The sequence below is a fragment of the Pygocentrus nattereri genome, chromosome 4 (genome assembly GCF_015220715.1).
Source record: "Pygocentrus nattereri isolate fPygNat1 chromosome 4, fPygNat1.pri, whole genome shotgun sequence".
Classification (NCBI taxonomy): Eukaryota; Metazoa; Chordata; class Actinopteri; order Characiformes; family Serrasalmidae; genus Pygocentrus; species Pygocentrus nattereri.
The window spans coordinates 37,245,006-37,272,939 of NC_051214.1; the positions used below are offsets into that span (position 1 = coordinate 37,245,006).

The 27,934-nt window shown below is 37.3% G+C and overlaps 1 protein-coding gene across 1 annotated transcript; it reads right to left on the reverse strand.

Moving 5' to 3' along the window:
* Positions 1–1,126: 1,126 nt before the first annotated feature.
* Positions 1,127–27,932, reverse strand: fmn1 (formin 1). The gene is made up of 17 exons (XM_017725639.2): positions 25,398–27,932; positions 24,030–24,135; positions 23,360–23,421; positions 21,631–22,346; positions 19,275–19,416; positions 17,724–17,811; positions 15,675–15,736; positions 15,288–15,376; positions 14,920–15,049; positions 14,593–14,739; positions 11,974–12,033; positions 11,763–11,883; positions 6,211–6,303; positions 3,886–3,937; positions 3,089–3,238; positions 2,329–2,410; positions 1,127–1,795 (listed from the first exon to the last, which is right to left on the reverse strand). Exons 1-17 carry the CDS (start codon positions 27,831–27,833, stop codon positions 1,751–1,753), a joined length of 4,581 nt encoding a protein of 1,526 aa, XP_017581128.2. The 5' UTR covers positions 27,834–27,932; the 3' UTR covers positions 1,127–1,750.
* Positions 27,933–27,934: the final 2 nt, after the last annotated feature.

The window sequence follows — 27,934 nt, forward strand, 5'->3', positions numbered from 1 at the left end:
GCTACACATTTCAAAAATGCAATATATTAAATCTACAAATAAAGACATCAAGTGTTCTAAAGTTCTCTGTGTACATGCATAATTTGTGGGTCCTCCAGATCCAATCTAATGAAAAAGACTAATGAATGGACCTGGCTAGAGGAAATCGAAGACTATATAACATATAGGTTTTCTTTGCATACCTAGAAGAAAATGAAGATACTGCTCACTCTATGCATTATTTTAAAATAGCAATCCAGCCACTTATTGTGCAAGAATGCAACTAGAACTTCTATAATGGGGCGAAACTGGAAAAAAACAAGAGTAGTTAATAATGTTGTTCTGTATATATATATATATATATATATATATATATATATATATATATATATATATATATATATATATATATATATATATGTATATATATATCCATCCATCCATCCATTTTCTAAGCCGCTTCTCCTATATATATATATATATATATATATATATATATATATATATATATATATATATATATATATATATATATATCTCAGCTCTGTTATTAAGATGTTGTGAAAATGTATAAAATTTACTGAATCTGTATGTAATTTCCACAATAAAACAACAACACAATAACTGTCAAATGTAAACTGATGATATAGCAAAAACATCACAAAACTTTCACCATAGGCGATATGTCACAATATTTCGTATTTCTGAGATTTGATAAACTGAAGCAGAAAAAAGTCAGAAGCAGTACTGCCACATGTAAAAAAATCAGAAAAAACCTGAACACAGTGATTTTTGTTCATTGTTTTGTTGCACTAAATACAATTAAACAGGACTTTTGCTCTCACTGTAATGAAACATGCAGTTGGTCAATGGTTCTTGATGTACTGACGATATTCATACTATGCTCGGAAAAGCATACTGTAGCAGAATGTATTACAATAAAATATTGTCACAGTAAAGTAAATGCATCTCTTTCTTTCAGTGAGAGGAACGTTTACTTTCAGTCAACATTTTAGGCTGTTGAAGTTACTTGATTTGGTTGGTCTCATAATGAACTTATGTAGACATCCTCTACACACGTCTGCTGATTTATTGTATTGTATTAAAATATTGAAAAAATGTAAACAAAATGTAGCCTTTGCAAATGTTATGGCACATTTTCATTTTATTTTTTCTAAGCTGTTAAACTCAGCAAATAAATAAAAACAGTGCCACAATTAAGTTTGGTTCCTGAAGAGGATGTGCTGACTCACTCACACTTAGAAAATGAACAAAAAACTCAGTTTAGACTGAGGTGTTGATATGACTGTATTTCACTTAGCACAGGATTCGTCCAGCCCCTGACATGCACATGAAAATAATTAGTGTGACAAAAGATTAAAGTCAACTAATTCTGAAGAGTTAACACATCTCCCCATAGCCTACTTCATATAATGCTCACAGAGCAGCCCCTGGCCACTCCTTGGCTACATCCCCGTTAATGTGCAGGCCAGAGTTCTTAAACTCCATCCTTTAACTGTTGGAGCTGGATTAGTTTTACCTGGGGAGAATCCAGGAAGAAGCTTAAGTGACCACAGTTTTACAGCATGACTCTAATAACTGTGGAGTGAATGACCTTCTGCAATCGGCAGAATGCATAGCACCCTCACAAATAGCGGTACTTTTCCAATCCATGTGCAGTTTCCACAATACCTGGATCAAAACTGCCACCAATCCCATTCGTGAATGATGTAAAGTACACCTTGTATTAGTATGAAGAGTTGGTTACATCTTAGGTGCTGCTTATACTCGCTTCTTTCTGACGCAGTCTTTCCTTCTGTTAAGAAAACAAAAATGCTTGTCAATTAAAAAAAAATTACACATCTTTTTTAGCATAGGCATCTTCTACAAATCTCTACTTCTACAATGATGACCAACTGCTGTGATAGATTTTCCTTTTGCTCTAGAATCACTAACTTTGTAAGGGTTGAAGACTAGCTTATTGTGTCACAAGAAAACCTTTTTTTACTTTGCAAAAGTTACATTCAGATATCTTTCTTACATTTTCTCCTTTGTTGTATAAGTGTCTTTATGAGTGTCTGTATCTTGTCAAGCTACAGAGGCGCTTTGAAGAGAAGGCTAAGCACTTGATTCTGCCAGGTGACCATGAAAACAAGCCAAATTGACTCAAGTGTTGCTAATAAACAGTGTAGAGGGACTTGTTTTTGCGATGAATCTCAAATGTGAATATCAGCAGTTGGCTCACCATTGTAAAGTCAGTTCATTTGGTAGGATCCCCAAAGCGTGTTTATGGGGCATTTGCATGTTTTATGCCTTTTTCCTCTTTTTTATATGAAGACTGACTCTTACCAAGCTGTTTGCATGGACCCTTCTGGTCTCCACTTTCTTCTCTGCTGTGATGTTACGCACTGACTGCTGGGCTTCTTTCAGCCTGAAGTTGGATAAGAATATATAGTCCATACATTACTGATTTCAAACAAGTTATTCAGAGTGGTTTAATGTGAAATGCCCTATTCTAGAGAAACTCAGAGTTGTCAGAGTTGTTCAGAGCGGTGGTGATAGGAAACAGACATTTGTAGAGTTTAATGTTTATAAAAGCCTGAAATGGTTATGAATACACTTTCTGATGTTTTACAAATTGTTTTACAGCAGTTTTGAGATAAGCTTTTGGTGTAAAATATGTTTTTAAAAATACAATCAGGAGGGAAAGGTACATGCAAGCCATTCTGACACAAAAAAACTTATTTTTTCAGAGTTACCACTAATTTGTTTCAGATAGTAAATGAAATGGCTATATTTGTGTCATAGACATGGTAATCCTGGTTCTTATCACCATTATTGTAAAGAAATGATAAGTCAGTAAGTTCTTCTACAGTGCACAACTTCACATCCAATCACTCTGAATGACTTTGTTTACATCTAAACATCTGAATTACGCAGATATTTTAAAATGTTTGTAGCATTCTCCTTGAAAGATGAAGGTCAAGATTAAATAGTTAAGAACTGCTAAAAATAAAGCTAAGAGTAGTGTCAGATTGCGTTAAATAATATGACTCTAAATGTAGATGAAGGTTTAGGCCTTGGACAGCTGTGGAAAAAACCTTTTCACCTCTCTTTGGAGATGGCCTTATTCTCCCTCTTCCATCTGGTCTTGAAGTCAGTGCAGAACTCAAACCAGAGCATAAAAACATGACCAGGCAGGACGTCCTGCTCTCCAGAACGTGGCTTCAGCCCAAAATATTCCACCAGGTCACGGAAGCTAAGGAGAGGAGTCAGCAGGGATGGAGAAAATGGAAGAACAACAGTCCACAGGCTGCAGGGTTCGTCTCATATTATTAGAGATGTACGAAACATATGTTCAAGTTTAATGCAATTTTTAATTCTGATGTGAAAATTCCAGTCAATTATTTAACAGCTTATACGTTCAAAAAAGAGTCTACAGAGCTCGAATTCTATACAACAGATTGATTTGGCTCATAATAAATAAAAGTTCTTCAGTGAAACGTCTTCAGTACCTGATATATCACCCCCCAACAAACTGAACCCTGAAAATCACAACCCCTACCATTTAGAATGGACTCAGTTATTTGAGCTTTTGCAATTCAGTTATTTGCTAGTTTGGATCACTGATCACGGTTTCCATGACAGGCTGAAACAGTTGAAAGAAACCCAAGGAGGTATCGGTGATACAGTTTTACATTTTGATACACATTTCAAATTTGATTTTTCACAGTGGATTGAAATCACTCCAGCCTTTCATGTTATGCCAGCAGGTTATAATACAAATTTTCACAAAGTCACTGTATGGCACTCTAAACTGCAAAAATCATCTTAAAGCATTGATGTTATAATAATAATGATAATTAAAAAAATACAGGAAATAAATGAACAAAAATAGTGACATACCTTTTTTGAGCCTGCATTAGATGGTGTGCAGTCGCTATTTGTTCGTTCTGAGCTGCAAAAGCAAAGGTATTTTCATGCTGACAAGACATTCTTTACAATTGCTCTTTGGAATTTAACCCATGTGTTGTTGCCATAAGAACCTTTTTTCTTTTTTTTACATCTGAAAACATCAGCTACTCTTTGTTAACATCATCATTATGGTAACATTTCATGATGTGTATAGACCAATTGATATATAGAGCAATAGAAATAGTCAAGAATAACTTGACTGAATGACAATAAAATCTCTTCAGTCTTTGAGTTAATTGCAAACTGAAATTTCAGAGACAAGAAATTTTTGTTACACAATATGATATATTCTCTATATGTTCCCATATACAGTTGTATTCCAAAGTTTCAACACTTATTAAATTACATTTTGTTGTTTTACTAAGTAAAAATAATTCAACGCATCCTCTGTAGAGAACACTGTGAAATGACACTATTGGCCCCTCCCAGTCCTGTCCACGTGCATTTGTTTTGTTTCTTCCCTGTCCTGCCCCCTTGTTTACAGACCCTGCCTCTGATTGTTACCACCTGTTCCTGTTGTATTTAAGCTCCGTGTTTATCTTGGTTTGTTGCTGGTATCTGTGGTTGGTATAGTGTAGCGGGTAACACCTCTGCCTTCTACACTGTAGACTGGGGTTCAATCCCCTGCTTGGACAAGCACCCTACACTAGACTCCTAACACCACCTTCGCCTACCTGTGTAAAATGATCATATTGTAAGTCGCTCTGGATAAGAGCGTCAGCCAAATGTTGTAAATGCTGGTCTTTGTTTGAGGTGTTAGTATAGTTTTAAGTGTTTTGTCTTGGATTGTTTGTTTATTCTGTCTTGTTTATCATGTCTGTACCCCAATCTCTCCGTGTTGGCTACCTGACCCTGAACCGTCTTCACCCTGAGTATGGATTTGCCCATAATAAATCTAGCTTGTCTTCGCACATGCATCCGCCTCCTCATCACTCCACAGTATTACAAACACACTGAAATAAGGCATCTTTCTGCAAATTTTGTCCATTTTCTGAGTTTAACATATTAGAAAAAACTAAAAAATATAAATATATGTTAAATTCAGTAGTCAAACAATAATAAGCCATTAAATTATGCAGAAGTGTGTTAAGTGTTGTGCAGAAGTGTGTTAAGTGTTGCAGAGGATGTGTTAACTTATTTTCACTTAGAAAATCAAGAAGATTTGAACAAGGGGTGCCAAAACTTTTGCATACAAATGTACTGTCATTCAAAATGAGTCTCCATGTGAAATCCAAATTTCTATTAAAAATAAAAGTTCTTGGCTTAGATGTGCAGTTCTGTATAAAATCTTTAAGTAGAGGTTTTTTAAACTTTTAAAAGGTTCACATTTGCACATCCCATTTACAACAAAGGTTCTTTAAAGAACCAAAACCTATTTAGGGAACAAACAGATGTTCTTCTATGGCTCTGCTCTAAAGAACCCTTTTTAAGAGTGTAGTGAGCCATCTGATGAGAACATGCAGATTTTTATCTCTGCTTTTCCCGTTCACTTCAACAGACAATACAATTTCTCTTTTCTCTTTTCTCTTCACTCACTCACTCACTCACACTGCCTATCACTCCATTTTCCCACTTTTTTCCTGCTCTTTTACTAATCCTCAGAAACAGTGCTGAAGTAAAGTACAACCGTGATTTACTCAGAAGTCTCCTTCTTTGCCAAAGCCTTCCTGATCCCTATCTGTCTGTCTGCTTTCTGAATCTGATGGCCAGCTATCTCCCTCAGGTAAGGAAGACCACAGACACTTATCAGGTCCCCAAAAGAGCCAATCAAAGATATTCTCCATGGAAACGCAATGAGCACATCTTACTATGCAGTAGAGATCTTGGGCAAGTGCATTTTACAGAGAATTTGTTTTTCAGTTATTGTCAATATCACTGCAGTGTATTAGAAATAAAGCAGCTAAAACTTATGTACTATGGTAAGATATACTTCCTAACAGTTAGTGCATCGCTAGACCATCACATAGTGTCAATTGCATTCAGGTGCTCTGCTCAGAAGCTGTTTCTTGAGCTTTAAATGAGAATGTGTGCACGTCCATCCATTCATCTTGCTTGACATGCAGCAAAACAAAACAACTCCCATAACATATCTAGAGACCAATCTGTATTCCTTCCCTGCAACCTCCCCTGTAGAACCGTCCATGCAAGCTGACAGCTACAGCATGGCAAAGACGAAAAAGTATGATTCACTCCTAAGGGTATTTTAACTTCATCTGCTCTGACATTAAGTGTCTTGTGTTCTAATGTGTAGCTCACCAGTGGTTATAAAAGCCTCCATTTTCTCCTTGAAGGGATGTATGTAGATCTGAGCTGTTTGGGAGCACACGCTCTGGACATCCTTCTCGCAAGCTGTAGGAAAAGACAAAACCTAATTAGTTCTTATTTGAAGTTCAGCTTTGACTATAGAATATCATCTTTAGTTATTCCACTGACAGAAGAACAGATTCTTACTGTCCCTTCATTGCTTACAGGGGAATTTCTAGAATAATTACATTGCTAAGATTCTTTGATATAAAGAAAATCTGTCAGAATTGTTCATAATGATGGTGTTAGGATCAGACATGCAAAGAATTTAATGCTTTTAAAAGTTACATCACAGAAAGTTATTAAATTAAATGAATTGTTTTATGATAGTTCTGAGATTAGTTTTTTTTCAAAGCCATTCATGGCAGAGAGGTACATGCAAGACATTATGAGACAAAATGCTCCCCAAAGAAATTTTATTTTTTGGATTTACTATCATTTTTCCATTATCATACATTTTGGATAGCAAATACAATGGATATATTTGTATACTTGTACACATAAAGCAATCAGAGTAAGTGCATTTCTCTACACTAATCTGCATCAAAACGATCAGAATGACTGAATGAATGTTTAAATTCTATTTATTGAATTATGCAGAAACTTGCTAAATCAGTGGGGCTCCCCTATAACTACCTGCACTAAAACACCATTGATTCTTTCTAGAAATTGAATGTTTGCTATTTTGCTATTTGCAAGTTCCCTATTACTTGGTTCTAGCATTATGAAAACATAAACATATGAACCAACTCTCATCCTAATTCACTCCTCATTTACATTCTGAAAAGCAAAGTTGTCAGAATGGTTCTTTATGGTAATATACATGTGTTCTGAGTTTTTCAGTCAGTGGATTTTCTCAATTAAAAAAAATACTGGAATATTCCATTAAAAAAATCCACTGTAAGGATCTCTGGGAAACTGAAGATGGTTCCTTTATGCCATTGCTCCAAAAAAACACCTTTAATGCATTTATCATTAAGAGTGTAGTGTTCTCAATGCATGCAAAAGGTGAGAGTGCAGTGAGGCACTGGCTGGAGCTCCACCTGTGGTGGAGTCAGAGGTTATCGCCTGTCTTTTCCCCTGGATAAAGGCTGTTTAGAGGCACCTCTGATGGCGGCAGCAGATAGCCGCTACTCCTCTGTGGCACCAGGCCGCGCCGTTTGTTCATCGTCAGTCCTCCTCCAATCCCAGGATCAGAGGGGCCAGTCTCTTGCCCCAGTCATAATAGACCCTGATGGCAGCCTGGGCCTGCTGGATACACTCCATCTGCATCTCCCTCTGATAAGATTACACACGCCACTGTTTTCATTCAGCATTTGTGTAAACTGTGGAGGCGACCGGCTATGTAGAAATCCCCCCAACTTTTCTAAAGGAGAAGGCTGCTTGTTGCTTTAAGGGCTCATATTCTACATTTTTATGTATTTTATTTCTTTTGCTGAAATCTACTCATAACATTTGTGTTTTTTTATCTACCAAAAACAGTGCTATTTCATTTTTACATGACAATTTTCCAATGTATTTTTTCTTATGGTGCCTTTAAGACTGACCTCTGTTTTTAATGGCTTCCCTATACTGTCTTATTCAAAAAGCCTTCTGAGGCTTCATACTAAAATTCTGAAATGAGATTTCTGAAAAACTAAAGTCACTTCTGTCACTGATTTCAGATCCTTAACAAGGCTGCAATGATACATTTACTGTCTGAATGCCAGGAGCAGTTTAACATTTAATTGCTCCCTCAATCTTTTTTCCATTGCAACAACTCCAGTACAGAACATCTTCTGTAACAACACTGCTTATCATGTCAGTGAAAATCCATAGAGCTTAATTGTTATAGGCTGAATGTGTAGTCATGTGTTAATGTGGTTATGGTTTTGACGTCACAGCCACGATTAATTCAGTTGCTTAGGCTGGATTTACGCAGAAAAACCTTCATGCGACTTTACTTGCTTCTCAACTTTGTGGAACAAGTTTCATGAAACAGCCAATCAAAATACCAAGTGTGCAGCACATTATCATGTCAAATGACATACTTTCATAACACTGATTTGACAGGATCAACAAACAACAAACAAAACAGACTTACTGGGCAGTTAAAAAGGAGACCATCTGACTGAATCAAGGCTGGTAGTTTTTCATTTTCTCAGTTTCCGGAGCCATAACAGCGGAGCTAATATTTCTTGAAGTTCACACTTCTGTAACTAGCTGCATTAACTGGCCAGCAAATGTTAATAAACATTTAAACAGCTGCATGTGCCAACCATTTATTCTTCTAGCCTGCTGTTATTGGGATTCACATTGCTGGATTTATTTTCTCCTGTCTTGTCGTCCTCTAATTTTACACAGAGCTCAGATTAATTTGTGATCCAAATGACGAAAATTTTCACAGATACAGATGGCTTTACAGCGAGAACAATACGACATGTTCTAAAATACCACAGAATGTGTTGCATGTAAAACTGATTGTTTTTGAATTGCTTTGTTTAACGGTTGCATGGAAACTCACAACAACTAGTTGCATCAAAGCTTATGGTGTTCAATTTTGTATATGTAATTTAAAGATTACAGGGTGAATGATTCATTTTCAAAATTTTATGTGGTTTATGATTCTGACAGCATGACTATGATAATTTCAGATGAATTCAGAGTTCTAGCTTTGCATAGAGATTGTCTAGACTAGGGATGGAATAGTATGTTTTGAATTTTTAACACTCTTTACATAGTACATTAAACTCAAAACACAAGACACTAAAAAAGCAAGGAATATTTAGTTTTTCATGACAGGGGCCCTTTAAGCAAGAACAGGGTCATCCTGCATCATATAAACAGTCTGTGTGTGTAATGCTTGTGTGACAAATGAGATGAGAAAGCATCTCTAGAGCTGCAATTTATCTTCACTCTGCACTATATTCAGACAGCCTTTCTCATTCTGAGTAATAATCGGTCTGGCTGCTGCCACACACCAAGAAATTTAAATACAAAGAATTTTGTCTGCAATGCTGTCATTGCTGTCTTTTGGCAAATGGCTGCAGAGAGAATAACATTCCCAGAGTGACTCATGTGAATAGCTCAGCAATTCCCCGTGCCACAGAATAATGCAGGAGACGAATGCGGTCACCTTGAGCAAAGCCGAACAGGGAGCATAAACTATGTGCTCAGGGCAAACAAACTAACCACAGCGTAAAAAAACAAAAAAAAAAACAAAAACAGAACAAAATGGTACACAAAAGAAAGAGAGACAAGGTTCATCCCAGGCATGAGGGAGGTTCAAACAGTGGGACAAAGGAGAGAACGCGATGGGCCAGATTTGGCAGTCTCTCAGTCGCCCGATAAGGATGGCTTGTTGAGAGGTAAAGAAAAGAATCTCTGACACACATCTGCAGGGCCACACTGAACTAGAGCTGATACAGTGTAACAGGAGAACAGCGGTGCATCTACACGGAGATAGAGTGCGGCCCGCGGCCGATAAGCCGCTCTTCCCTCAGATTACATAAGAACAACGGCAGTGCAAGTCAGTGAGCTTCCCCAGCCACATGAGCAACAAAGCCCCAAAGACTCATACAATGCCAGAAGCATCTGATGGGCAGGATTAAAAACATATCTAAAAGGCGCCATGGCAAAATCACAGAGACTCCGCTGCGTCTAACGTGCGCACGTGATCACAGACACACATGCTTAAGGGAGATAGGAAGCTTTGAAGGGGTGATGTCATATAGACACAATTTACAGACGTTTGAAACATGATTTATTCTAAAACACAAGAAGGAAAAGGAAAATAAACACTTAAAATCCCTTATCTTTATGACATCCTATAGCTTGTTATTCAGTAATTGGAGTGTAACAATGCATCATGACATCACTAAACTGGATCACGCTTTACTTGAACCCTGTAACATAACACTGGCATAACCTTTCCACCAACACGTAATGGCAGATGACATATAATCAGAATCAGAATCAGAATCAGAGTACTTTATTGATCCCATGAAACCTGTAACAATGTTAGGAGTCATGTCAGCTTATATCACATGCTGATTTTTGCTAAGTGCACTCTAGTTACCCATTTTCAACATCGAACTTGAAATACAGTTGTAAGGTTGAACACCACTTGTCAAATTACATGTTTTGTTGATTTACCAATTGAAAATAAGTTAACAATGAACAAACTTATATATGGCAAAATGTAGTATACAATTTCTATTTGAATAGTTTCATAAAAAAATGCCAAAATTTTGATATTTTGAAAAGAATAACAGCTGATGTTTAATAAAAAACACATTTATACTTCTCTAATAAAGGTGATATAGTATAATATAGCACTATACAGCGCTGATATTTCTTTTATGTGTAACATCCACTCCAAACAACATATCACGAAAAATAGAACATTCTATAAACATGCTTTGAAACAAAACACTGTTTATTTGCTGAGGAAAAAGTTGGAAAAACATGAAACATATAATAATAATGTGCCCTAACTTTTGCACAGGATATATATTATGTTTTATTTTTCCCAATATGTTAAATTCAGCAAATAAACAGTCATTGTGCATTAAAATGAGCAGAAATGTGTTCTTTGTAGAGGTCAACTTATTTTCACTTAGATAATCAACAAAACCACAGGAGCCCAAGCTTTTGCATATGACTCTACATCATGAAAACTAACAGTAATAGTGACACAAAAACCTGAAGCATGTGATATCTGCTATGACATGTTTATGGCATGGTTATGTCAATGTGATGTATCAGGGTTCAAGTACAGTGCTATCCAAATCTGTGACAATATGCATTGCATAATATTGGACATATTAATTTTGCCATTTAACGTAACTGCATGTTTTAAACATGAGTAACACCTTTTAATAACTCAGTCCTGAACTGCCTTTTAGCTCTACTGTCGTTAGTAAGTTATGAAATAACAAGTCATCATTTTTCTTTGAATTATTTTCAGAATTCAAGAATCGAAGGAAATCGAATCGCAGAATGAGCGTATTATTACACTCATATAGTCAGCATCTACTTTAACTACAATGCAAGCTTATTCTTAAGTTACAGAAATGTGCAGTAAACGTTTGGATTTAAGGGGTTAAAGCACAAAAAGTGTCTTGCATTCGAGCAAACATCATCAAAGCTTATCCTCCACTGTTGTGGGCAATGGCAGAAAACCAAACTTGTTGCAATATGATGCTTCTCAATCTGTCTCGATTAAAGTAAAGCCAGGCAGTGGTAATTCTGTCTTTTCCAGTCTGGGGGTAAGTGGACCACTGTGAGACACTGACGGCGTTACAGTCAGTCATCAGAGCATTCAAACCTCAAAACACAACTGAAAAGCCACACAATAACAGGATGGAAGCTGATTGATTACAGGCATACAAACAGTCCTGGATGAACATCTCTGCCACACTGACTGATGGATCTTACGGTGATACCACAGGATTGTGAAAAGCACAGCAATGCAAGCTCAGCTCTGCTCTACTTTTACTTTGTCTGTGAGGTGCTGCTCTCACCCGCCAGGTCTTTCCCCAACTTTCGGAGCTCCTTGCTGAGATCCTCAAACTTAACTTGGGCAGCGAGGAAGACATCTTGAGGCTCAGGTAATGGAAAGATGCAGTTTTCTGTTCCAGCATTCTAATAAGAGTTGAACAATTTGGTTAGGACAGTGAGATCAGTCATGAGTTCCATATGGCAAACTGTTATAAAAACATCACATATATCTACCTCATCAAGGTTGCGTAGATAATAGGACACCACATAATCCAACAAACTTGTGTGATTATCCTGTGGAGTTTTGGGGAAAATCAAAACAATATTTTTTATTAGCCAAGTATGTAGTCACATAAATGGAATTCATTCTGCTGTGTGCTTACACAAAGACACAAAATAAAACATAGAACATTTGGCGTCCCTAAGCAACACCCTACCTGGAGGGCTTGTACACCCTTTCCAAGCCTATCATATTGTTTTGTATGAAAAATTCTGGACTTGTATTAGAAAAATACATATGCAGTGGCTCAATGACATACCTGGAACTTAAGGAACTGCTTATATTGCTTATACCTAGAAACTGACAAAATGGACTCAATAAAGGAACTAAAGGGGCTGTTTGACACTATTGTATTTTATGTTGAGGTGATAAAACACCTATATTGTAGGTGTCCAGAAAAAAACATGTATTTTGAAAAAGGCAGCTTCACAGGAGAAGGCAACAACACTGTCAAATTTTAATGTATAAATATATATATTAAATATATATACATATATACGTATGTATTGTGTGAAAACGTCATGATAAAAATGATCTAAAATCCCTTGGAATACAATCTCTTTTCTCTTGTAAAAATGTCTTTGCCTCCTGCTATAAAGCTACTATTTTGGAGATACTTTTTGGACAGTGGTGATATATAAATATTTATATAGTACTGTGGTGCAAAAGTCTAATAAATTGTTAAAATAATTGATCCTTTCTATAAGAGTATTTTTGCTTGTATAAACGCTATATATCAATAGAATAATTGCAAATAACATAAATACAGAAAAAAGTAACAAGAGTTTCCTTTTTTCAAAAAAGCAGTTGATATCTTCTGAGTCAGTTTAAAGAACAAAGTTTGGTTCCAGAGCTCTCCTGCACGCTCCTGGCCATCACATGCATTTGTTAAATTCAATCACCAGCACACTTGATTTAACACAATAATTCATTGATTAGCTAAAACAGGTACTGAATTATGACTTCCTTGAGAATAGGTTTGGAAATGATTAAAATGAACATACGTTAGACATATATTAAATCACTATTGAGTGTACTGTTATTTGTATTTATTCTTATATATTCTATAAATATCTCTCTCTCTCTCTCTCGCTCTCTCTCTCTCTCTCTCTCTATATATATATATATATATATATATATATATATATATATTACAATGTACAATATATGTACAATATTACAAAAAGCAAATATTCACTCATTTTGAATTTGATGTCTGCAACACGAAGTTGGAGGAGTTGGGACAGGGGCAACAAAAAACTGGGAAAGTTGAGGAATGCTGCATGAGCAAATAGTCCAACAGTTTAAGAACAATGTTTCTCGAAGTGCAATTGCAACGAATTTAGGGATTTCATCATCTACAGTCAATAATATCATCAAAAGATTCAGAGAATCTGGAGAAATCTCTGCAAGTAAGCAGCAAGGCAGAAAACCAACATTGAATGCCTGTGACCTTCGATCTCTCAGGCAGCACTGCATTAAAAACCGACATCATTCTGTAATGGATATTACCACATGGGCTCAGGAACACTTCAGAAAACCACTGTCAGTGAACACAGTTTGTCGCTCCATCTACAAGTGCAAGTTAAAACTCTGCCATGCAAAGCGAAGCCACATATCAACAACACCCAGAAACGCTGCCGGCTTCTCTGGGCCCGAGCTCATCTGAGATGGTCTGACGCAAAGTGGAAAAGTGTCCTGTGGTCCTGACGAGTCCACATTTCAAATTGTTTTTGGAAATCATGGACGTCGTGTCCTCCAGGCCAAAGAGGAAAAGGACTGTCCGGATTGTTATCAGCACAAAGTTCAAAAGCCAGCATCTCTGATGGTATGGGGGTGTGTTAGTGCCCATGGCATGGGTAACTTGCACATCTGTGAAGGCACCATTAATGCTGAAAGGTACATACAGGTTTTGGAGCAACATATGCTGCCATCTAAGCGACATCTTTTTCAGGGACGTCCCTGCTTATTTCAGTAAGACGATGCCAAGCCATATTCTCCGCATGTTACAACAGCGTGGCTTCATAGTAAAAGACTGCGGGTACTAGACTGGCCTGCCTGCAGTCCAGACCTGTCTCCCATTGAAAATGTGTGGCACATTATGAAGCACAAAATATGACAAGGAGACCCCGGACTGTTGAGCAACTGAAGTTGTACATCAAGCAAGAATGGAAAAGAATTCCACCTACAAAGCTTCAACAATTAGTATCCTCAGTTCCCAAATGCTTATTGAGTGTTGTTAAAAGGAAAGGTGATGTAACACAGTGGTAAACATGCCCCTGTCCCAACTTCTTTATAACATGTTGCAGACATCAAATTCAAAATGAGTGAATATTTGCAAAAAACAATGAAGTTTATCCATTTGAACATTATATCTTGTCTTTGTAGTGTATTCAGTTGAATATAGGTTGAAAAGGATTTGCAAATCATCGTATTCTGTTTTTATTTAAGTTGTACACAACGACCCAACTTCATTGGAATTGGGGTTGTATATATAAGATGTATATGCTGGGATGACCCAGTTGTGATTGTATTGATCAAAGTGTATAGCTGGACGTTAACTCTAATCTTACTCTGCTCTTAACGTCTTTGAGCTTGGGGAGAATGTCTAGGCCGAAGCCATCTGCCTGGCCTCGGGTTCTGCTGCCTCCATTCATGTAGTTCCCCAGAGCTAACACCAGTCCCATCACTTCCTTCACACTGTCCTGCTCCAGAAGATCCTGCCACAGGTTAACATATTACTGTTAGCAAATCATGGAATTAAATGGACAAACCTTACTCTTTGTAGAACACATTTAAATAAGAGTTTTTGCATGTGGGAGAAAGTACAATGGACAAAGAATATTCTACAGTGTTTCTCAGTGTTTTCACTGAGCCAATATTTGAGTAGATCTTTGTACCTTGCACACATGGAGGACTATCTCTGTTTTACGCCTGATAGAAGCAATGGCATCAGCGAATGTTGACTGGAGAATGATACAGCATGCTCTCAAAGAGAATTCAGGAATACGGGAGAGTTCATACAGGAACCTGGAAGAATAAGACGTTAAATACACCAGCAACTATCTACTAAAGCTAATTTTGGAAATTTGATTGATGATCTGTTACAATCACCTGCCCCACTCTTTTCAATACTTTAACAGGCTAGACTGTGTGTACACTGTGAAATGACCGCCCAACAGCTTTCTCTGCTGTTTTATAATCATTGATCTGATGTTCCTGTTTTCTGAGATAAGTGAATGTGTGACTGATCTGTTTAATATCTTACTGTTCAGGCTTGTCCAACAATTTGACTTGCTCTTCATCTGAGGTTTCATAGTGTTTTCTTATTCGTTCCAGTTCTTCAGGCTGAGCTCTCTGGGGACAATAAAATTCACAGACACTCCAAATATGCATAAAACAAAACCATTGACAAAATTATGAAGCATACATGACAGTTATGTTATGTGTGCTTTTTGGAGCAGATTACTTCCATGAACAATTTGAGTATAAACCAATAATATACTAGGTCATGACACACTACATGCTACTGCTACTTGGGCTGACAGGAAAGTTTTGGTTAACAATTAGGCCCAGTTATTAATTATCTCTTAAATACATCTTAAATACATAATAATATATTTCTATACATTACAAAAAAGCATAGAGTGCTTACATTTTCATAGAGAGCTTCAATAGCATCCAGGTCAACCACAGAGTTGTCCAGCATCAAAACAGCTGAGCAGGTGAAAAAGCATATGTATGTTAGTTTCTAGAATTGCAGATTGACTAGTATCTTACAAACCAGATGTTCAGATGTTGGTGCCATGAGTGAAAGCTGCATACTGATTTGTGACGTGTGCTTTAACTATAAATCCAGATAAAGGACAGGTTTAATGCTTCTCTGGTTGCACGCTGTTTTATTTCACAGCACGTCCCCTGCAACCGATGTTGGAGAAAAAGAGGCAGCCAGTGACATATGTTATAGTTACAAATCCTAACAGTTTGTTTTGAGCTTTCTAGATTACAGTATACACATAGAATCTATAGCATTCTCTTAGGGTTTGTCTTTATAGATGCATTAGCTGCATTCAACAATCCACACAAACGTATGAGGCAGAATTGCCTTCCTATTCACCAGCTTTTTATTCAAATTTTCTCTTCCACCTTAAACGCTAAATGCCAGAACATAACTGCTGCATCTTTTAAGGTGGAATGGAACATTTGAAGAAGATATTGCTTTGGCTGGTAGCACCTAAATAAACAGCTAGAGGGCAAATCCACCTGTGTGGAAGAGGATGTAGTAGTATGGAAAGAGGAGGCTAAAAGTGAAGTGAGGAAGAAATAAAAGTGGAAAACTCCTAATGAATGAAAGGAAGTTCCATGGTCAATATAATTTATGTGTCTTCTTTTATCTGAATTCATGTTTCTAGGACTTAGCTTTTGTCTTTACTAAACTAAAATCTTTAGACACTGGGTGTTTGTGTGGGGAGTCACATTGACCGGCTTACCATAAATAGGACCTTAGGTGAACCATCAGGGAGATTATTCAGTACAAATGGCTTTTGGGGTGCATGAAAGGTAACAGTGGCATTTGGCCATGTGTGGAGTTACTACCTTGATGATAACCTACATTATGCTGCACATGGGGCTTTTAGTGATTGTTGTATTTGGAGTTTTACACTCTAAATTGTTAAGGAACTTACCAATTCTTGATAATCAATGTGGACACAATGTGGTTGTTAATGTAATTATTCAGCAAAAAATCTAATTTATATAAATTCCCACTTACTCTAGATGTAGCCAATCAGTCCAAACTTTTGTTTCTTTAGTTTAGTGCAGTAGCCACAAGTACAAAGCTAATGTAGTCAATAGTTAGCCAAAGCTTTTATGTAAATACATCCCCAAAATGTTTAAATAAACCCACCAAACTTGTTTAGTTTGCCTCCAGGTGGTTAGAGCACAATATGTTATCATAAAACTATGAAAATGAACAAAAAACATTTGTCTAAAATGGTGTGCAGCTACATGGTGAAGGTAGATGTTTTTGTGATGTATTTTAGTGATGACTTATTCTTTGTTAGCAATTAAACAAGTAATTAACTCAGTTGAACAAGGTATGTTTGAGCATGGGGCTGTGCTCAAGTCTAAAGCCCTCCAAGACCAACATAAGCCTCTAAAGTATAGCCCTCACCCTCCCAGATGGGTTCATTTTGTGAAGATATAAATAGAAAATGGTTAAAATGTAAGCTAAGCTATAATGTAATATTCATTTGGAGTAAGACATACTAAATGTGTCTTTGAGCCACTGACCATCACTCTGCACCACTAAGAGATTTTAATCTAAGGAAACTTTTAGGTTTGGCTGATGAATCTAACATCTGAGGCTAATTTCAGAAGGAGCGGGTGGTTATTTAATACAAGCAAAAAACCCAGACAAGACCTTGCCACCCAGCCAAGGCAGCTCATTTGAACAGAATGAGAGGCAATCAAAAACACACTTGCATTTCCTATTAAAAGAGGCATAGCTGTCTGTACTCAACCACAAGACTTGACTTTTAAACCACCAGAGAGATTAAAGATGAATCTCAAATCTCAAATTTGTGTATTTACTCTTAGCAAAGATAGAATTGGTCTTTCCAGCTATGCTATTTATTAGCAAGAAAGACTGTGTAGCATTTTACTGAAGCAGCGTGTAATTTTTGCCTCTGTTTGAGTATTTTACCCTGTTGTATGTCCTTCATATCCAGATGGAGACTTGAGATTAGAATGCCCACTGCTTGAGAGCGCTTTCCATCCAATAACTTAATGATCTGAAATGATGGAGAAGTTTTAAAAAAAAACATACACAGTGAAGAATTCTAATACAGCAGAAAACAGTCACAGAAGAAAAAAGATTACTGAAAAAGAAAATTCCCACTCTTAGGCAAGGGAGGGAACAATGAATAACAACAAACGTCTACGGAAAATTCAACCTCTGGCCAAGAGTAACAGTAAGATGATTTTGTTTCATAAACCATTTTAAATGTTTTGGAGAGAAACTGCGACTTTTCATCCAATTGCCTTTGTTCTCATACCCAGTGTAATTACATATGTCAATTTCAGAGACAACAGCAGAGGCACTTGTGGCATCCTGTTATTAGATATAAAAAATGTGCCCCACTCAAATGATTTGTTTGGTCAGAACCAAAATGGAACTAGTAATTTAGCTATTAAAGTCAGACATTCAACATCAAGACAGTAGTCAATGAAACTGCATCATCATCACTACTGGGAAATCTCTATTAAGTATTTGCAGAGGAGTCTATTTTCATGTTAAGCTCAAAGCAGTAATGACAGGAATGTTAGTAACACAGGCTCTGAATGCAGTTCTGTTCATATTTTCAATATCAAGATAACCAGCAGCATATGATTTAATGTAGAAACATTTTAGTGAGACAGATTAAGATAATTCTCACACACCAATACACATCACTCTTGAGAATTACTCATAATGCTGACATAATGCTGATGGCATCATTTGGGTAATAAACCAAAATAATCCTGTAGATATAAAAAACTTATTTTGTACCAGCAGTAGTTGAATAAACTTGTACTACTGTGTCAGTAGTAGTTAAAAGTCACATGGTAAAATGAAGCCACCTAGGAATCAGTTTTATCAGTCCATTTATCATGAGTTAAAAGACTGAAAACACTGAATTAAAAGATTTTGATATGCCACTGACAAACAGTTTTTAAAGGGTGTGAAGGGGATAAAGTTGGATGTATAAAAAGCAATGTTCCTGGACGTAAACATGATGTGTATAAAGAGTTGGGCAGTTCGAATGATCAACTTTACATGACAACTCAAACAGTTAAATCTTTATCACTCTGAGGCCTGGACACAGTAATGTGCTGTAAAAGAAAAGAAAAACAGGACATTCTTGAGGATGCTCAAGCAGCAAATCGGTTTAAATCACATGCCACGTGTTTATAGGCTTGTAACTTCACAATCACCCCGGACAAAAGAGACCCAGGCTCACTCTGGCCAAACTCCGCTGCTATGCAAAAAAGTATCTGGATGCTTGGAAAGCATGATTAGATGAAAACCAGAGAAAATGAATCACACTAAACGTGCATCGACTGAAATACATGCACCTTTATAAAGTGCACGGGCTGTGCGACATGGCGTGTTCCCTGGCCTTTATTAGTACAGCATTATGTGCTTGCCTGGGTGGGAGATCAAACCCACTATACTATACCAATATGGCTATGATGATAAAAAGGGTTTTTATACCTTCTTAGCTTTGCCTTTCTTCTCATAGGCCTCAGAAAGGGGTTTCCTTTTAGCGGGTGAAGACATCTTAGCGAACAGCTCTGCGAACTCATTGGTGTTTATTATGGCTGGCTCCTTGAGTGAGCTCCACAGCGTATCATTTCTAGGAGAAGAGACAGAAGAGAGACGAAGACAGACATTCAGACACCACTCAGTCTCGCTTCTACAAGCTGCCCCCTCCCTTCCTGGTTTTAACATAATACTCAGTTATTTTTTTCCTTGCAGTATAGAGCTTACAAGCTTCAGTTTTCGTACTTCAAAGACAAAGACAGGCAGCCTACCAAAATCCTAACTAATACAAGCAAATGCTCATATTAAAGGAAACACACAGTGTTAGTGTTGCTGGGCAACCAAGCCTAAAAGCACATAAAACCAATAGGGGGTCAATACGAGTACTCTTGCTTGCTACACTTTTGCTCCCATGAAAACAATTAGAGAGCCAGCAAGACGCTACAAGGCTAAGCTTGACTGGGTTCAGCTTTGGCCTGCTGGATACTCAGTGAGGGAAGAAAGCTTTCATGAGGAGTCAAATAACAGCAGCAGCAGAGCGATGGCCGGGGAACAGGATCCCACAGAAATCCACACCACCACTAGAGGTCCAGGAAGGCCTGCTGTAGCCTATGGTTGGCCCCACACGCAGACCTCAGTCTGCAGTGGCTGCCCCTAATCCTCCCCTGAGGCCTGAGTGGGAAGACTCGGAAAATGTCAGCTTCCTGTTTTCGCTCAAAGATCACCGTCGGTGATGAGTGAACTATATGATGATAATGTTCAAAATATGTTGTCTGAGCATTTTTTACGTAAAGGAGATATCTTTTACATGAAGCTATGAATTACAGATGGCACAATACCATTTTTTCTAGTTCATACAGATACTGACACTGAAACCATGAGCATCGTCCACTATTGATGCAATATTTATTATTTAAAGTGTATTGAGCTAAAAAATATTTTATAAAATATCTACAGCATCTGTGCAAACATTAAAGGGCACCCTTCATGTACAAAATTCACAATCAGAACAGCCATTAAGCAAAATCTCATTTTTTCAGTTTCAGAAAAAAGGAGAAATGTATATTTTAACAGGAAATTACATAGGAGCCTCAACAACTAAATATAATATTAAAATGTTCAGCATTTAGTGTGTCATTCCTTTGCCTTTATTACAGCTTCCATTCTTTTAGGGAGATTTACTTTCAAGGTTTTAAAGGAGTTATTTTTCCCTCCCTCAGTTCAGTCTTAACAGTGTAGCATTAGAATCTGGTTGCATTTTCTGCTACTCATGATTCAATTTATCCCAGATACTTTCAGTGTTGAATAGTTCTGGCTTTTTGTTTGATTCATCTATCAAAGATGAAAGTTCTATATACAGTTGACCTGACAGTTTTGGTGGTCTACCAAGTCTTGTGTGGTTGTTAGGTATCGTGTTTTCTCTACATCTTTTACTTCAACTCCTGTTTTTTTTAGTTATATTCTTTTGACTTTCCCTTTCTTATGAAATTGGATCATCTTATATCTTACATGCATATGGCTGTTTTGACACATACATGTAAATTAAATAAACTAAATGTGGTCTCTGACTTTTGTGTGTAATTATGTAGTACAAACTCAAACTACTCAAACACTATTCTATCCCAACATTTACTTTTGGTATGTAATGTGATCAAGCGGTTGTGGATGTTATAATATAACCTACTTTACTTCACTTTAAAACTTGTGCCATTTTGTGTTATTTTATTCTATTTTTAAGCTAGATTTCTGACAGAATTTAATTGCATTCATTATTTTTTCTCCAATATCTGAAACAGGATTTTCTGCTGGGTGTGACACTGATCAGATCACTTCCACCTGTTTTATGAATTTATATAGTTTATATAATAGTTTTTGTCTGTATGAAGAAATCTGTACTCAATATATACTCATTCAAAAATTTGGAATCAATTTTAATATTAATTGTTGTAATTTTATTGTTAAACTAGAGACCTTTAGTTAGAGTGAAATAATATAATTGATGAGACTGTACTGTGATTATTATTTTATAATAATACTTGCCTAGTAAACAGCTTTTAAATATGATTTTGTCCCCACTTTTCAGATATAAGGTGTTGTGAATTCTGACTGCAATCTTGATGTACAGCTTTCATAATGGATGCACCTACAACACTGCTCACTATTTTGGATTTTACACAACCAGCGTCATGTTATAATGATTTTACACATGTATCTTCAATAAAACTGATTTATAATATTCCTAACTTTTGAATGAATGTATGTGTCAAACATTGTGCCAGTCAACCTCTTTGACAGTGTTTGGTATTACCTGTTGTTTTGAACGTGTATGCGTGTCCAGTAGAGAGGTTTCATTGGGCAAACTGGCTCCACTCTCGGCTTCCGTTGTGGCCACTCTTCACCTTTAGAGAGTAATAAACTGGTTCCAGTTGGAAGAGAGGGGGCAGAGCCTGGTATAGGTGGAGGTGGAGGAGGAAGACCATATCCAGCCATAGGTGGAGGTGGTAGTGGAGGGGGTGGACCACTGCCTTTTTCAAGTGGCAGGTGTCTGTCCAAAGACTTGTCAGGTTTGGAAAAATCATTACTGTCACAATGACCTGATAATGATGGTGGAGGGGGTGGGGCTCTGTTGGTTTCAGATTCTGACTGAACAGGTAAGGGTGGTGGTGGGGGTGGCAGAGGCAGGGCAAGAGGAGGCAGACCTTGCTTGGCTTCGGGCTGTTTGCCAGAAAGGCTAAGATTAATTGAAGTGAGATCCAGTTTTTTAGGCACAACTGGTTGAGGACAAAGGCCACTACTCAATTCTGCATCCTCCACAGGCTTGATGAAGGTTTCTCGGTCTGTCTGGATGCACACGGTGCGAAAGGCACGAGGCGTGACATTGTCCTCTGTGGACACGGCCACATCGCAAAGGTCACCGTGGGAACGCTTGGCCTTCTCTTTCAGTTCTGCAATGGCAGTCTGCAATCTGGACACAGATTCTGCATTCTCCTCTCGCAAGCGGAACAACTGGACCTTAAAATCAGCCTGTGCAAGATAACAGCAGTCGGGGAGCCATGAATACTTTCTCTAAATCCTATGGTAAATGTGACTGCCTGTGTATAACTTGTTAGCAAATGAGAACCACAACTCTGACTCATTTTTTATTTCATTGTGCAGTTTTCAATAAAGTAAGACCAGTTTTTATGCGGATACCTTACTTTGCAAAAAAAGAAGATACCACCCATTATTTACGTTCCAGTGAAAAGGGCTAGTGAGTACAAGTTATTAAAAGATATATTTCACAAAAAAAAAAAAAATGAAACACTCTTAAAGACAAAATTGTCTTTTCAGAATGTAGTGTCTCCGTTTTTGCCTTTATTATAATTTGGGATATTTTTCCACACCTCCAAAGTTCAGTCTTAGAAGTTTGTTGCATTTTCTTCATGTACTCACAAACATATTTAACGATGGTGAGGCCTGGACTCTGGGGTGATTTTCTCCTGTCTCTTAAAGATGAAAGCTTTAAGTTCTGTCCTTCTATTTAAGTACTATTCATTTTTTATGTATCTTTTAATTATTAATAAATAAATGAACTTGTACTTAATAGATGTTTTTACTGGAAGTTAAATAAACAAAGGGTGTGCCCTGACTATTGCACAGTGCTGTATGTGCATAAAATTCTGCTATAAAAAAATTAAGAATCTTTAACATGGGTGAATTGTGCTGCAGATACCTCTAATACGACTGAGAAATCTGTGTAGCTTTAAAAATGAAGTTATAATCAATTTAATATATTCGATATACTAGAATTCCTGAACAAAATCTAAGTGGATAACTTAACAAATAAATAATTAATTAGAATAAACAGACAATTATAGTATATTATGTCATTAATATCATATTGCTTAAAAAGTTGAAAATATTGAAAAAAACATCTGAAAACACCTTCTGGTGTCTATGCTATTATATTTCGAGATATTGTTAAAGACAGCAACACCAGTTATAATAACTAATATGATATACGATTCCAAACTTTTGGAACCTTTGGATTGACTTGCCTCTAATGATTCCACCTCTTCCTTACACTCTCTCTTTAGTTGTAGAAGAGCTGCCTGGTGCTCTGCATGGGCAAAGTATAAATTAACTTATCAGAAACAGTTCACACACTCTTTAATAAAAGAATAGTGCTAAGTCATGCAAAATAAAGGGCAGCATTATTCAAGAAGCATGCTGCATATTTCCACAAGGTGGCAGTATATGTACAGTCTTAAACTCAAATGTTACTTTCCTCTTTTGTGCATCATTTCAGTACATGCACAGGTGACAGCATATCTGAGATATGGCTATTCTTTTAATGTGTGCTGAGGTGTGTCTGTAGATTCCACACCCTGTTAGCTTACAGGATTTAAGACTACACATTGAACTGTAGCACAAGCAGCATATGGTGAGGAATGGAATAAGAACAGTAATAAAACTGTATATTTCAGTACTTTAATCCTTTTTTGACCATTCAAAGTTTGACTAACCAGAGACTATATAACAAACCTTTCACATTTAAATAAATTAAAAAAAAGATGGTGCCATTGCACGTTATCTAACTTACATAAGAATTATTGAGGGTGGAGGTGCATTAGCATTTGTTTGGAGAGCGCTGTACCATCACATGCAGGGCAAATATGTGACTCAGGGCAAACATTTGCATTTGCTTTTTCGTACATGCACTCTTACCAGCCTCTGTGTATTTCAGTCCTATCTTCTCCTCCTTGTCTTTGGGCTTTGGTGGGGGCCAGACGGCCTGGAGCCTCCCTGGAGTCCTTTCTTCACTTTCGTAAGACTGTGGGAGATAGTAATCATTCATATAATCAGTTTTGTCAGTACTGTACAAAGAGTTAGAAGAGTTTAATATAGTTCACACAGGAACATACTCTGATGGCAAATATTTATGTTTAACAACAAACCTGTTCTGGCAAATGTTGGTTTGTAAAGCACCATGATTGCATGAATCCTAAAGATCCAGAGGGTCAATAAATAAGAGTGGTTACCTATATTCACTGTCAAACATGGCTATTTTTATGTGAACATTTCTGTTGGGAACTTAAAGGGCCCACACAATTTTAAGGATCCACACCATTGTCCAAAAAACCAATGTATTTACACATATTCGTCCAGTCAACCTACAGCAGTTCAGCCCCGCCTGTTCACTCTGATGTTATAGTTTCGGCTGGACAGTTTTCTGAATGTGGAAAAATACTAATCAGAACAGAGCTCATTTACATATATCAGTCTTAAAGGCACAGCAACATACACAACATGTTGAATTGTAAGAGACAAAAACAGATTGGAAAACGGTCATGTTAAAGTGAACTATGCCCTTGTTAAATACATTTACACAAATCATGGCCCTCTGACAACAAAAAAGACAAGAAAAATGTAAAATATAGGCCACTGGACTGTGTGAACTTAGTCTTTTGCAACTAAAAACAGTATATATGACATTTTGGTAAACATTGTATAACTTCATACAGCATTGACGCCCTGTAGTTTGAAATAAAGGGGTCACTAAAACATAAATAAAGCATAGTTTGGCCCTTTGCTGTAAATGTAAGGATGAACAAAATAAGATGGAAAATAAATTAACTGATAATCTAGAAAAGGGTGAAATGGTTGATATATGTCTTTTCATTGGAGAGACTTAATTGAATAAATTATTAAATTATTGCTCCTGGTGCACTAAGCAAGTGTAAAATAAAATACTAAAAAGCAGACTGATAGAGATATTTGATTGGTTGAGTATAAGGGAAATACTGGCACGATTCCCAAATAAATCTCCATTTACAGTGCAGAGGTTGTTAAATCATGGAATCCTATTGTCGCTAAATATTTTTTTTCTGTAGTTTAGTCATCAATTTCCACCCACTAGCTAGGTTTCCCCCTGTCACTCAATGCCACCAAGCAGGGTGGATTAAGGCTAGCATGTGCTTCCTCCAGTTGGTGTGAAACACTACAATGTCTTTTTGACACTCTTTTTTTTGTTTCTTAATTCTTGAAACCTTTTAAGAAACAATGACAAAAAACAGTTGGTGCATCGGTGCATACTTTTGAATCAGAGAGGTTCCTGTTGTCTGGAGACTTGCTAGAGTGACTGTCAAAGATAGCTCGGATAGCGTCTTTGTTTAAGGTTTTCTTCACAGCTTCCAGATCAGTGGTGTCCTTCTTGGGTGGTTTAGGGGTAAAAAATGCCTTGAAGGCTTCGAGAGCTGTCTCAGCATTTGTGGATTTGCTGTTACCCTCTGATGAAGCTACAGTAGGCTCTTCATCAGTTTCAAATATGCTAAGTTTCTCTGCTGCTGATTCCTGGCTGCTGGGAGACATTGGAGGACTTGTTGGAGTTTTCTGTTCTCTTTTTATTTCTAATTTGCTGGCATCAAATCTTAAGAGCTGGGAGAGCTGTTCAAGGAAGGTCCCCTTCACCTCCTTTTTGGAATGCTGCTCAGAGAAAAGTCCTCGTCTAACAGACATTCGGTTCATCAAATCAGGGCCTTTGCGTTGCTCTGGGGTTGATTCCTCCTTCTGCTCATCTATTTCTTTCTTAAGCTCTTTGATTTCAGTGAAGAATGAGAGTATCTGGTGAGGTTTCTCCAAAACTCCAGAATCTGGAGTTGGGCTGGAAGTGTTTTTAGTGGTAGGTTGATTTTGAGGGTTTCCAGAAGCAGATGCTACATTTAAAGACTCTGATGTTTTATCTCCTTGCTCTTTCTTCATCTTTCCAGTGGTGGCTTTCTCACTGTGAGTATCATGTTCACCTTCTATTTGTGCCAGGTTATCCTGTGCATCTTCTATCTTTCTTTCTTCTTTCTTCACCATATCTGGCTTCCCTGCCTGTTGTCCATCTTCATTAATTACTCTTCCTTCCTGGGTTACATTCTGACTGCCTGGAACTGCTGGTCCTAAATTGTCTAACATCTGCTCAGAATCGCATTTGGGAAATGTACAGAGGTCATTCCCTTTTTCAATGACATGAAGATTTGATGAGGTAACAGAAAGTTTTCCAGCATCTCTCATCTCAGCTAGGTTAGAAGAGGGGGTAGTATCCTGAGGGGGCATGGCCAAAGGATCCTCCAACAAAGTGGATTGTGTGGATAATTCTACACTGCCTTTGTTGCATGTCTCTGTACTGATGGAACAGTGTACATCCTCACTCCTTAGCTCCATAATTGCTTGGACAGTGGTTGCACCAACATTGGTTGTTTGGACACTGCTATCTACATCTGGGTGTTCGTTTAGGGTACTGACATCAACAGGGATGAGAGTTGTAGGGCTTGTAGGCAGAAAACCTAGATAAGTGGTATGGACTTGGCCTTCCTGAAGATGAGTGGTGTCTGTTAATATGCTCTGACCAAAAATATCAGTGGATAATTTTTGGTTATTAAGCACGTTTGTGGCAGTACTTCCATTAGATGCAACCTGATTGCTGCCAACAGTTGACATCACCTGATCATTAGTCTTTCTGTAAAGCTCATTACTGATGTTTGTAGATGATGTCTTAGAGTCTACAGTGGATGGTGGATTGTCAATGTTTGTAGAGCTCACATGAAGTTCAGACTTGGTGTACATCTCATTTTTGTTGATATTTGATGCTTGATGTGTTTGAGTGTCTGCATATTTGAGCTCTGTTCTCTCTTGAGGTTTGCACTCATTGAGCTTTTCACTAGCGATATTAGTTGACAGAACAAGAATTTCAGACTCTTGATTCCCTCCAAGCTTGCATGTATTTTTGTTGCTAGTTGCATCTTTATTATTGCCTTTTGTTATATCACTAGCATTTTCAGGTGATCCCTCATTACTGTTTAGAAGAACAGTATGTTTACTGATGTCTGAAAAATTCCCACCGCTATAGCTTTTTGCCAGCACTGAAAAGCTCAGGCTATTGGCTAACTCCTGACTAAGTGCTCTGGTTAGCATGTCAGCTTGACCATCTGCTGCCTCCCGGTCAGCCTGGCAAGCTGACAATGAGTCTTTACAGGAATTCCCGTGATGCACATTAACTTGTAGGTCCATATTCAGCTCTCTTTCTGTATGAGATACCACTTTTTGAATTAGGATTTCCTCTTGGTTTGCGCTAATGCTAACCTCAGTATTAACATTATAATCACTCCATGGCTCATGAGGTGATCTCTGTTTCAAACTGGTATGGGTGCTGCACTGCTCCATGGGTGTACCTGTCCTTGTTAATCCATCTTCTGTCTCTACAGAAACCTCCTTCTCAGATGATGTTTCTATTGAGCTTGAGTTTGTAGTTTGGCTTGACATTTCCATACCTTTAACATCTTGCTCAACTGAATCATTATGATATTCATCGGTTTCAGGCTTTTGGACACTACTGTTCCCAAACGTATGCCCCTTTTCAGACAGAGAGTGAAAAAATGCAAGAACTGGTGTATCTTCAGCCAAGATCTGAGGTTCACCTTTTTCTATTTGAGTGAAAAAGTTGGTGAATTTGTTAAAAAATGAAGCAGCAGGATCATTTTCCATTTTTTACAGCTGTGTCTGAGGCTCTTTAGATGAAAGCTTCCACTAAGTGGAAAAGAAAGGAAAGACTTTACTTGTAAACACTTGTGTTTCTAATTTTACAG

What these genes read in the sequence shown, in the direction of transcription:
- fmn1 (XM_017725639.2), bottom strand. Translation starts at nt 27,833, where the DNA reads ATGGAAAATGATCCTGCTGCTTCATTTTTTAACAAATTCACCAACTTT. An exon ending in GGAACCTCTCTGATTCAAAA is followed by an intron (nt 24,136 to 25,397) that starts GTATGCACCGAT and finishes TATCTCCCACAG; the next exon opens with TCTTACGAAAGTGAAGAAAG. An exon ending in GGGTCCATGCAAACAGCTTG is followed by an intron (nt 1,796 to 2,328) that starts GTAAGAGTCAGT and finishes TTTTCTTAACAG; the next exon opens with AAGGAAAGACTGCGTCAGAA.